The following is a 13,036-nucleotide window of genomic DNA, read 5'->3' as shown; positions in this document are numbered from 1 at the left end:
TCAACAATCATGACAAACACTTAACTGATCATCCATACGAAAGCTCATCTCCTCATCAACGGCTCTACCCTCATCATCAATATGAAAAACAATACTATCCGACTCTAAACATCTCATACTCACGCTATGAAGAGACAGACTATCCATGTCTACACGAAACCTTTGAAGCCCAATACCATCTAGACTTACCGAACTATCATGATCCATCATGTGACCATGTCGGAGTTCCCTTGACCTACCACTGATGGATACCGTCGAAGATCGTGGCCGCACTTGGCGATGAACGTTTCTCTCGACTGACCAGAGAGCTGTTTCTAACTCTTGGTGTACTTGTGTCATGGTGGGCCTTTGTTTGGGCTCCTTGACTACACACCTTAGGCCCAATAGTCCCATTTTAAGCATGATATCCATGTTGCATGGCTCTATTAGTAGATTTGCATCCAGTATTTCTTCAACGTTACCTCGCTCCAGATGTGGTCTTGCCTAGACACAAAAATATGTTTATAATTTAAAGCTCAAATATCCAGAATTTATTAATTAACTACAATGTAAGTCATTTAACGTTTTTGTATTTTGACATCTAGGAACATAAAGCCAAATTAAACCAGTCTAACTATAGAAGCAGGTTCAAGGCCATAGTGTTTTATAAACCATTGAAACCGGTTGGACCATTCAAATTGAAGCTAGCCTGCCAGCTTGGCTGTTTGAGATCAAAACAATTTAGTTCACGGTTCGGTTTGAAACATGGAACCAGACATATAAACCCACCCTGCCATGTAGCTTTTATTTTTTTATATAAATTTTCTTTCTTTTTTTGGAACTCGTAATAATGTATATATTTAATAATCATGAATCATTTTATTATTTTTAAATGTTATAGACTTATAGTTTAGACTAATGATAAGAAAAAGAAAAAAAAATGTTCTAATAAACTGTCCAAATAGAACCACTAAACCCCCAAACTGGTAGAACCGGCTGGTTAGGCTAAACTATTCATCACGGCCGGCTCGATTGTCGTAACCAGTCGAACCGGACAGTGATAAGTTTTTCAGCCCTTTTGACCACTTGGTCAACTTGCCAAGGTTTTTTTGGTAACTAAATAGTTTGGGGGTGTATATGAAATTTCTTCTATATAAGATTTCATTTTTCAAAATGCAAACACCAACAGAACCCAAATCTTTCTTACCCAATCGATAATGTGATAATTGGAACGACTCCTATTCGAGTCAACAGCAGGTCTGGCCGCAATGAGTTGTAAAAGAATAACTCCAAAGCTATAAACATCACTAAACGGGCTCAGATGGAAACTCGTACAATAAGCAGGGTCAAGGTAACCTGGCGTCCCTTTGATCTGGCTACTAACATACGAGTTATCCCCAACCGGGCCAGATCTAACTAGCCCGAAATCTGAAACTTTGGCCTCGAACCCATCTCCAATGAGAATATTACTTGGCTTTATGTCTCGGTGGATTATGCTAGGTTTAATTCCTTCATGTAAATGAGCTATGCCTACAAACCCGAAAAAAAGAACATGATGTTTTTGGCCCATTGGGTTTAAGTATGCTTAACACGTCGAATATTCAACAGTGATTTGGTTTGGTGTGGTCTGGTGCGGTTTTGGGCTCGCTGCATATATTGAAACATGCTTACCTTTAGCAGCTTGGATGGCTATGTTAACTCTTTGTCTCCATGTTAAGGGCTTTTTGTCCCTGCCTTTTAACAACTTTTTCGGTAAGGGCTAATTATCAATAGTAATACAATTTAATAAATTGTTTTAAATGCATTCTTTTTTATAATTAAAGCATACCTACAATATGTTCAAGCAACGAGCCATTGGGGACATATTCATAGACCAATATTTGCACTCCCTTCCTTCCTATATTTGGATCCAAGATAACACGAAGTTCGGATCAATGTTAGTATTATAGACTTTTCAAAAATACTTGAAAAGTCAGAGCATTTTTGGGATCGAGTTTGAAAAATGATTATTGGCTTATTGGTGTTTTCAAAATGTCAATAAGTTAAAATATGTTTGGCAATCACAAAATTCTTTTTTACTTTACCTTTTTGAAAGGGTTAAAAAACAGTTTTTCAAAAGCCCCAAATCCTGTCTTTTCAAAATGCGCCAATAAGCATTTTTCAAACGCAATCCCAAAGATCACAGACAAACAATATCCACGATTTTTACATATGGATAAGAATCAAAATCCTAAGTTATAGATATATCATAGACGAACAACTGGTAGGTAATATGTCGGTAACGTTCCATCATTGATTCCTTAGTGAACAATTCATTGCTCATCCGCCAGTGATATTGGCGTGTGAAACAACCACTAAGGTAGCGTTTGGTACGCAGGAATGAGATGTGGAATGGAATGAACCATTACAAAGGAATGAAGAAAAGTGGGTTTGGTTGGCTAAAGGAATGGAATCACTCATATGGATAAGAAAATGCGCCAATAAGCATTTTTCAAACGCAATCCCAAAGATCACAGACAAACAATATCCACGATTTTTACATATGGATAAGAATCAAAATCCTAAGTTATAGATATATCATAGACGAACAACTGGTAGGTAATATGTCGGTAACGTTCCATCATTGATTCCTTAGTGAACAATTCATTGCTCATCCGCCAGTGATATTGGCGTGTGAAACAACCACTAAGGTAGCGTTTGGTACGCAGGAATGAGATGTGGAATGGAATGAACCATTACAAAGGAATGAAGAAAAGTGGGTTTGGTTGGCTAAAGGAATGGAATCACTCATTACCTTGTCCATTCCATTCCCTCTAAAACACCCCAAATTCATTCCATCCACCCCCCCTGTTTTTTTTCATTTCATCCCCTCTTTCACCCTACTCATCTCCACCACCCTCCCACTATTACCATCGATCACCATCACCACTGCCACCCGCCACCTCCACCACTGCCTCCCACCACCAGCCCTACCCCCGCCGCCACTGACCACCATCGTCGCCTCCAACCACCGTCGTCTTTGCCGACTACCGTCGCCACATTAACCATCCACAACCACCACCGCAACACACCATCACCGCAACCTACCCACCACCGCTAATACCCACCACCTCCCCTTCCGTTACCGCCAACCATCGCCACCACCACACCACCTGCCACCGCCAACCACCATCACCAATTGCCTCCCACTCTCGCCACCGCCACCAACCACCGCTCACCACCACCACCACCATCACCACCGCTTACCTCCAATTTTATATTATTCGCTCTTTTTTTTCGCATAACTAACAACATTAATTAATTACTCATTTCATTTTTAGTTTTCTAGATGGTAACCAAACAAGACAATGGAATGGTAATGATCCATTCCATTCCTTTGTTCATTTCATTCCTTCATTCATTCCATTCTTTCGTCTATTCCATTACCCCATACCAAACAGGCTTAAGTTCTGTCAATGACCCATCATTTAATTCCTTTGGTGAATTCTTTTACCAAGTTTTCAACTAGTTATATATGGTAACAGCTTTCACCAAAGGACTTTCGGTGTGTTTACTTGTTGAAAGCCCTTTGTTTTATAGTAAACACGTTACAGGAAAGTCAATCGGACCCCACCAATACCATGATAATCAATGATATCGGGTAAAACATAGCATGTGCTGCAATGAGACCTTCAAAGGAATTAAAAGACAGAAAACTAGTGGAAGCTGAATTTGCCCCTGAGAGCTTCTCAAACGCATGCCAATGTGCTTCCCCATGAAGGTCAATATTATAAACTTAATAATAACATAAGACATAAGACATGGTTTTAGATTTTACGAACCTGTTTCTTCGCAGTAGCCGACTAGACCAACGAGGTTTGGGTGTTTCACCTTGGAGATTAACTTCACCTCTGTTTCATTTGGAAAATAAAACGTTAACTAATGAAACTCGAAGCATGACTAGAGGACGCAAAAACCATCACAAAAGTGATTAGTGATGACTTTTTTTTTTGCTTACAATAAAAACTAACTTATAATCCCTCGCTAAAGATCATTGGTGATGGTTTTAGTCGTAGAAATTGTCTTTTTATGGTAGTGATAGGGTTTACCATTACGAAATTCGTGTGTACTTGTATAGGAGTCGTCACAAGCCTTCTTTATGGCTAGTGTTACATCCCCTTCAAATGTTCCTTTATAAACGTTTCCAAATGCACCTGATCCTACCAAACACTCTTCAGCAAAATTATTCGTGGCCGTCTCAAGCTCTTCGACTTGAAATTTCCTCAACATCAACTCATGAGCATCCATCTTATCTACTTATATAATGCCACAAAATCAGATTAATATTACACACATAATAATTAATATCAATTATTTAGTTACAAAAACTAATTAACTAAGATAATCTAACCGTTCTTGGTCTCCATGTGCCACTTGAACCGCACAAAAACCTTCTTCTTATTACACAAACATAACACGACGGCAACCAAGAGCATGAAGCTACAAACAATAAGAGTTATCCATAAATACTTGTTAACCAAGATTGAACTTTGAAGGTTTTCATTCGAAAATGAAGGTTCTGGCTGTGGTGACGAAGACATTGGCCGCGTATCTCCCATTTGTGACATGAAGTTGGTGGTGTTCTTGTAAAAATCAAATCAAGATCTACATTCCCATAATTGCTCATGTGTTCATCTTTTCACTCAAAATGTGTGTTCATGGAAGCAAATTGATATCCAAGAAATGAGGTATTGATAGTATTGTGGCTTTCTTTATTTACTCAAGCCGGCTGTTTAAACTGTTTCATGTTTGTTTGCATGTTGTCGTATTGTGATATGGGTTTTGTTTAAATATTTGCAAGCTTTTAATGGAAAAGTTACTTATTATTTATCAATTACTTTGTATATAACTTAGTTATTAGTTTTTAAATAAAAAATATATAAGATTTGTCAAAGCATTTGTATGTAATGCATAATTGCATAACAAACCGAACTATTTAAGTTCTAAGGCGAAATTAAAATTTGAAAACAATTTTATTATTTCAAAGATACGGTAATTACTGATTGTTTGATATCATACGATCAAACAAGTCCTGAAACATGATAGATGATGTATAAATAGAACTGGATTCCCAAAAAAAAAACTATATATCTAGTAACAGTTTCCTATTATCTCTAAAGAGTGATCAACTTGAATTTAATTAACACATTTGAAAAAATAGGGTTGACGTGTAGCATGTGGTCCATGTGGATATGACTTTGCTTTATGCCAAAAGATTTTTCGATTTACAAGTTATATATCCAAGATTTTTAAGCATTTACTTTTATAGCATACCAAAACTCTGAGGTAAACGTACGCTCTTTTTCTATACAATAGGACCGCCCATGCACAATACGTTTCTTACTACATCGCACTTCTCTAGTTAAAATAGTTTTGTGCTTAACATGTAAAGCTGATTGTATTTATCTGATCATGTTTACTGTTTACAATACTTTCTTTGATTTGTTAACTTTTATATTTAATAGGAGTATATAAATTCTAAAATAGTTTTAACGTTTCTTGACCAGGTCTCTTCTCCTAAGGACGGCACATAGAAACAAAACATTAACCATTTTAGCATCTATTATTTTGTTATAATAATATCTGTCATACTTTTTTGAATCAATTAATGTTATTTCCTCCGTCTTAACTTTCAACTCAAAATGAATAAATAAACTCAATTTAAGCTAGCTCAAAATGATATACACAGCTAACATTTATGCATGACGAGATTAATTAAAGGTAAGATAGAAATAATATTAAATTATATAACTATCAGCAAAACAAACTAAAATAATATCGTGAACAATATACAGTCTTTATAATCACTTCGTTGTTGCCTACTCTACGAAGATGTTTCATGTTTGATAATCATTCTAGAAAACATGTACTTTTAACCATAAAAAGAAAATTCAGAATAGTAAAATGTGCCGATAATCGACAATGGACCAAACAAAACTCAAAAAGAAAAAAAATATAAACTATTTTTCTAAGTTAATAAACTACGCTTCTTTAATTTGCCGGTGGTAAGTTATTATCATGAAACTTGACCCGTAAAACCTTAAAGAAAGTTTCAAACACTTGTATAAGTTTACTATATATTGTTTGAATAGACTTTTGACAATAATCTTGACGTCTACATAATCACTGATCGATAGAGGGTCAAAATGGTTTTGATTCATTCATATGGTGTCCATGAGCTGTACTTGTCAATTAATATTATACATGCATGCCTTCTTTGATTCAAGGATTCGTATTGCATGTCCAAACAAAATCTAATAACAATGACCCGGTCGAAAGATTCAACAACACCTAGGTGGCCAGATTCCATCTACTGGATCTCTTCTGGCAATGTCCAGATATTAAAGGGCATTGAAAACTTGGTGGTTGTTTTAAAGAAACAATATTCATGTGAACAGTCGATGAAACAGTTTGAACAATTGAACTTGTTTATGCTTGTTAATACTTGTGTATGGAAAAAATCATTAATTACGTGATGAAACGATCAACAAATGTGACGAAAACACGAAATATGCCCAAGTTTGTAAATTACGCATTAATTCTGTGTTTTTGTGAACTCCTTGGATCCCCACATAAACAGTCCTATGCACTTAGTGGCGTGGTTAGGGGTCAAGATATATTTTTATCTACATATGTTTCTGTTAGTTGTTTTTTAACGGCTAAATGTTGTACATTATGGGTATTGAACACTTTACCCCCCCCCCCCCTCCTTTCACACCCATACCATCTTACAATCCCATCAAAATGGGAATGACATGTGCTTCTGTTAGCTGAGTTTATTATCTTTCATAATTATTACTTCTTAATTTATCATTTATCTTTAATTACATTTATTAGTAATTATTCTATCTATAATTTGAATATTAGAACAAATATTTATGTTTTGTTATCACTACTTGGTTATCTTTATCATCAGTTGGACATGTTTATCATTATTTCATATAGTTGTAGTACTTTATTTCAAGTATGTGATGGTTATTGTATGCCTCTAGTAAGATTTTGTGTTGGTTTGCTATTGGTGATGGTAAATTTAAAGATGCTCTAGTAGTCTCTTGATTTTTTATTCTTATTTTAAGGGATTTACCAAGCTAAAAGTTTTTGTCTCTCTATGGTTACATATTGTTTTGGGTTGTTTTTGTTGCATTTAGAATACCATATAAGGTTTATTGAAGTTGAAAACTTATAAGATTGATTCCACAATTGTTATTTACCATTTAGGCATGTATTTTTCCCATCATGAAAGCCACTTTCATGCTAGAAATTGCATTCTACCCAATTATTATTGATTAACAAAGTGTTGGTAAGGTCCCGTAAATTTATTGGTACGGGTTCTCACTATATAAGAGCATTCACGATAGCTCATCTATAATTATGTGAGAGAGTTTTTTAAATTTTTTTAGAGGATTGTAAGTGGTTGTGACTTGTGATTGGAGGAGAGGACAAATTTAAGAGATGGATAATACAGAGGAACATTGTTCATCATTTATTTATTTTTTAATATATTTGAAATTGGTTGTAAGTAGAGGATAGCGAATAGAGATAAAGATGTAAAAAATATATTATTTCATTATGCATGAGAGAGAAAATGTAGTGTTTTTTAGTGCAATTATAAAGATAGAGATAGAAAAGCTGTCGGGAATACTCTAAGAAAATAACATTATTTTTCAACTTTTATATATGGGAATACTCTAAGAAATTAACATTATTTTTCAACTTTTATATATGAAAAGATTATAGAAAATTACCACCAAAAGTTTTTGCTAATGACATTGGTTATGGGACCTATGGGCTATGGTTGCCAAATCCTACCGTGTCTAATATCTAGATTAATAATGGACCACGGGCCAGGGCTTTCATTGGGCTGCTGTGAATTTACAATGACTTCTATGAAGCAATAATACATGGCAAATAGAATTAAGTATAGATGTTTGAGAATTATGAAGTCTCAGCACAAGAATAACTAGTTACTAGATTTTTTAAGATTCTTATATGATTATTTGTGAATGAGAATATGAGGTAAATAGTTGTATGAGATTATATTTTTTAAAATAAATAAGCATGTATTAGATATGTAATAAGAACGAAATGATACCACCCTCCATAACAAACTCCCTGAAATCTTCTCGGTTTTCACAGCGGGTAAGTCACGCTTAGTGGATGTTCGGTTCACATGACACTTTAAAAAACCCGGGTATGTTAAAAGTTGGAATGGATTAGCAATGGATTTTGTTTAAAGGAATGAACTTTATGTTTTTGATAAAACAAAAATAATTAAAATGAGCCTTTGAACTTGTTAAAGAATCTGAAATGTGATGATGATGGTGAAAATATGGGTGGTGACGATGAAGCTGGGCGGTATAGTAGGGGTGGCAGTGAGGTTGTGACACTGTGATAGGGTGATGGCAATTGCGGTGACAGTGCTAGTGATGGTGGCACCATCGATGAAGTCACAAATTCTAATTTCTTTAGTTTAATTTCTTTATTACACGAAAAGATGTTAAATTACTTTACTCGAACAAAATTTGAAGAAATCATTCTAAGTTTACACTTATTTCATTCTCAACCAAACATGAAAACCAAATAAAAAAAGGCTAAAGTGGATGGATGTTTCATAATTCATATAGAGTAGGAAGTAGATAGGCCTTCCATTAATGAGTACCAAACAGCCACCAACTCTTTCCATTAATGAATCTTGGTCACAGAATCTATTCAAACAAGGGAGGCATAATTCAAGAATGCTATGATCCCTTGTACTTTATGCAATAAAAGTTGAACATTAAGCTACATCCCTCCTATTTCCTAGATGAAGCAACCCACCAATGTCTAAAGCCAACCAAGATGAACACACACAAACATTCAAATAAATGGTACATAAGTCATGAGAAATTTCAAAGTTCTAAAGTACACATGTTAAAAGTTTTTCATGTAAGTAATCGACTCAGATGTATCGAGATACATAAATTGTATAACCTAGCTACATAAACTATAGTAGTACATCGATTAGATGAATAAAGAAAGATCTATGTGTCAGAAGGCGAAAAATGTCTTGTTTCGGGATTTAAAATAAGATCTTTAGAGGTCGCGCCTGCATAAGGGGCAAGATCCGTGTCTTATAAGCCACGTATCGATGCAGGGTAAGTGAAACATGTGATGACATTGTGGCAAACTTCTTACAGTTTCTCCAAGTTGAAAATCCTGAAAAAAATAAAATTTAAAATGTGTTTTGAGAGTAATTATAAGATATTTAGTATTTAATGATTAAAATAAGATACTTAGTTGTAATAATCAGATAGTTTATCACCTGAAGACATACGGAGCACGAGACTCTGTCACCTGATTCATCCAAATTATTGTCACTTGTGACCGTGATTTTTGGTATCTTTTCAACAGAGTACTCAGGCAAACCTTTGGAACCACCAATGTCAAATATGTTCTGAACCTCTTCAAAGGTTGTTTCAACCGCTCCCATCTAAACAAAAGACCATGACGTTTTTTTTTTGTAAAAACTTTAGAACATTAAACAAATTTGGCCAGCTGAAGTCAACAAGCATTACCTGACTTTGTACCGCGCTTAACATAACTGGACCAATCCGTTCACGAACAAGCCTTCCACTTAACAAGCTTACAATAACATCAATCTATTGTAAAAGTAATATTACTTATTAGCCAACGCGCTAGAAAGACATGGACTAAAAGTTCAGTATGATAATAATGTTCTAAAGATCGATCACCCGATCACAAAAATTGGTGTGGTTATCACTCTTCTCTTCATATTGACCGCGTAATTCTTGAAAACTTTAGGGGCAAGAAGGCTTTACATCAACCATTTTGTTGGTATGTCTTTAAATCCTAATTAAAATAAGATCTCATGAAGCAACAACAAACCTCTATTCACTTTTTGTGTAAATGATTTGTAGCTTTATATGCAATCTAGATAGACGATGATCTTAACACCGATTTTCCTAAATCTGTCATCTTTTGCAACTTATAAAAAAAGTTAAAAAGGGATAATTTATGCTAAAAACATAATAAACTTTTGAAGCATAACTTCACATTAATCTCTGCATTTTATCTTTTCTAAATGTTATCAACTTTTAATAAGCATAGGATTGCTCACCAAATAGAGAAGACATCCGATCCCAGATTCATCAGACTGCCACAAAACAAGTGAAGATTCAAAAACTTCAATCGAGAAAACCGCACCAGAAATGGCGCCAACTGCAGCACCCCTAACAAACCCACTCTCTGTTTCTTGACCGATCAAAGCCCCCGTCAGAGCTCCTAATAAAGTACCCACTGCAAATCGACAAACAAACAATGATTAACTTCAATTCTAGTGTAAACAAGCTCGGCTCCTCGTTTATTATATATTAACTAATTTATATACGTTTTTATCTATTTTGAGAAACACCTTAAACGAGCCTAAGCACTCGTGTTCCTTAAATGAGCCAAAGCTTGGCTCGAGCTCAACTATTGGGTGTGAAATTAATAAATAAAAGCGCAAAATACGTAAAACTTTAAACTACACAAAGCTCCTTGAGCCTAAACGAATTTCCCATACAAGGCTTGATGACTAAACGAGCTTTTTATTTGAGACTTGGGGTCGCCTCGCCTCAATTCAAACCTTTTATCGATCCGATCTCGCTTAGTCGGTTGCACCCCCCAAATTCTAACCGTAATTCAACTAACCAACCAACAATCAAAAACATACAGAATTGAGTTCAAGACACAAACCTAATGCGAAGAAGAAGGTGAAAAGAGCAGAGAAGACGTTCCCGATAATGGCGGAAATTGCAGAGCTGAAGAAATCTTTGACTAATATTTCTTCGAGATGAAGATGAAGATGAAGATGAAGATGAAGATGGGTATGTGTAAACATCCATTATTGAAGCAGAAACTTGATCGTATATATGTATGGTACGATTGAATAAGGCTCACGGATTGAAGAAGAAGAAGAAAATAAATAACCTGTCGTTGAAAGAAAGAAAGAAAGAAAGAAGGTGAAAGGAAACAATACAAATACAAGACCAGCACTGCATTTATATTATAGCTTTCTCACCTTCTTTTTGTGACCCCAAATAAGACTTTCTTTTTCCTAAAAGAATTCGTCAACTATTCTAGTTTTTGTTAAAAAAAAAAAAAGAAAAGCTTTGGAAACTTTATATAGTTTACTTCTGGATGCTACGTAAATAATTATATTGTTACAAAATAATTATATCAAATACATAATTTAATTAAATAAAATATATGTGTAGTATACCATCGACCTCAAAGTTGTAAGATTACTTATCGATCAACAGCGCCATGGCGGTGACCGAAGTCACGGACCCAAAAATTTTCGAGTCGGCGATTCAGTTCGGGTCGGTGAAGAATAATCTTGAATTATCAATAAATTGTTTTGTAAGTTTATTTTAATATGGAATATTCTAGATAATATTGTCTTGTTTAATAAGTTAGGTTTGGCTTGGAGAGCAAGTTTAGTAGGTCTATAAATAGAGTCTAGATTATTAGATTTATTTGAGAGAGTCAAGGAGTCTCTTCTCCATGTAAGTTTGTTATGTTCGTGATGTTCGTTTGATAAGTTTGTTTGATTATATGAAAAGAGTCGAGGGTTGTCACCCCAATATCTCGTGTTCGTTTGTTTGTTCGTTCGTTTGATCTGATTGTTTGATCCGTCTGGGCCAACAGTCAGTGGTTTGGTTCGTGTCGGCGGTTCGGGCTGGGTCGAATCAAACAATATGACATATTAATATCTAATTTTTTTTGTCATTCATTCAAAACGATTGTTTTTACAATTAAAAAAAAGACCTAAAATATCCATAATATGATAATAATACAAGAGCCGAGAGGAGGGTGAGTACCTTAGAAGAAGATTTATTCGTTTGTTCATCATCCTTTTTTTTGAAAAAAGAAAAAATTGTATCTTGCTTTTTCATGATTTACTTAATTAAGAAAAATCAATAGGGTAAGTTAGAGTAAAATTTCACCATACAATACCAATTACAAGCTTAATTGACTAATTTTTTCAAATCCCCAATTCACAATTACAAACCCTAATTTTATAATATTTGATTTAAGAACACAAAGGTGGAGGAAATAGACTATTACCATGCGGTGGTGGATGAGCGGGGATGAGCGGCGACGGTGGATGACCGGCGAATGGCGGTGGGGCGGTGGCGAACTCAGAAGGCAGGGTAGAAGGGAAGCAGCAGGTAGGGCGATTGTTTTGAAAGAATTCCCGATTTTTTTTTTAAGTTATGTTATGTAAAAATTTACAACAAGCCCTCCAAATTTGAGTGTTATTAAAAACTAAGTTTTTTATAATTGTTATATTGTTTATAAAAACCGTGATGTTTTATAAAAAAAACAAACGACAGGGTATTATATTTAAAAAAAAAAATTGGTGGTGACCAGTAATTTTTTGGAAAAATAAATTGGCAGTGACCGCGCTTAATACCTATAAAAATTTTCAAAAAAAATCCCGAAATTTACCCTATTAACGGAGAAAATGGCAGTGACCGGGGCCACCCCCGGTCCCTTCTAACCTTCGCCCCTGTCGATCAAGCTCTAACTTTATAGCCAAGGGTTGAAACGAATCAAGTTGTCAAGCTCACTTTAAGTAAATGAATTCAACTCGATCTTAAACATCAAATGTTAATGTAGCTTAGCTAATCTTATTTATACACTAATGAAGCGGCAAATTGGAAACTTTTTTGGTTTGCGTACATTTAATTGTTCAAATGAATGTTTTGCAACGAATTTCTCTATGCAACTGAATGAAAGTATTAACCTTGGACTTCATATACAGGGCCGGCCATAGCCTGGCAGGATGGTCGACGGTATAGGCCCGACTACCCATTAGGCCCGAATTTTTTTTAACATTTATATGTATTTTTTATGAAAAACTATATGTATAATTAATGTTTAAACTCAACTACATAAAAACTAATTTGGTCTAGTGATAAAGGGGTATGACTTCCAATTAAAAGGTTATGGGTTCTAGTCTCATTTGAAACAT

General features: G+C 34.9%; 1 protein-coding gene and 1 pseudogene across 2 annotated transcripts; both read right to left on the bottom strand.

The window, feature by feature from the left end:
* Nucleotides 1-4,627, bottom strand: LOC143540302 (putative serine/threonine-protein kinase PBL11). The gene is made up of 7 exons (XM_077033405.1): nt 4,370-4,627; nt 4,068-4,271; nt 3,801-3,869; nt 1,808-1,876; nt 1,651-1,713; nt 1,187-1,509; nt 1-483 (listed from the first exon to the last, which is right to left on the bottom strand). Exons 1-7 carry the CDS (start codon nt 4,584-4,586, stop codon nt 1-3), a joined length of 1,428 nt encoding a protein of 475 aa, XP_076889520.1. The 5' UTR covers nt 4,587-4,627.
* Nucleotides 4,628-9,029: 4,402 nt separating this feature from the next.
* Nucleotides 9,030-10,901, bottom strand: LOC143540281 (NEP1-interacting protein 1-like; annotated as a pseudogene). The gene is made up of 5 exons (XR_013136571.1): nt 10,753-10,901; nt 10,136-10,314; nt 9,573-9,656; nt 9,320-9,487; nt 9,030-9,213 (listed from the first exon to the last, which is right to left on the bottom strand). The product of XR_013136571.1 is annotated as an NEP1-interacting protein 1-like (transcript).
* Nucleotides 10,902-13,036: the final 2,135 nt, after the last annotated feature.

Source organism: Bidens hawaiensis, unplaced genomic scaffold (genome assembly GCF_021521415.1).
Source record: "Bidens hawaiensis isolate Kalapana, Puna unplaced genomic scaffold, B.hawaiensis_p1.1 tig00012186_1, whole genome shotgun sequence".
Lineage (NCBI taxonomy): Eukaryota > Viridiplantae > Streptophyta > Magnoliopsida > Asterales > Asteraceae > Bidens > Bidens hawaiensis.
This window is presented reverse-complemented; position numbering and strand designations above follow the sequence as displayed.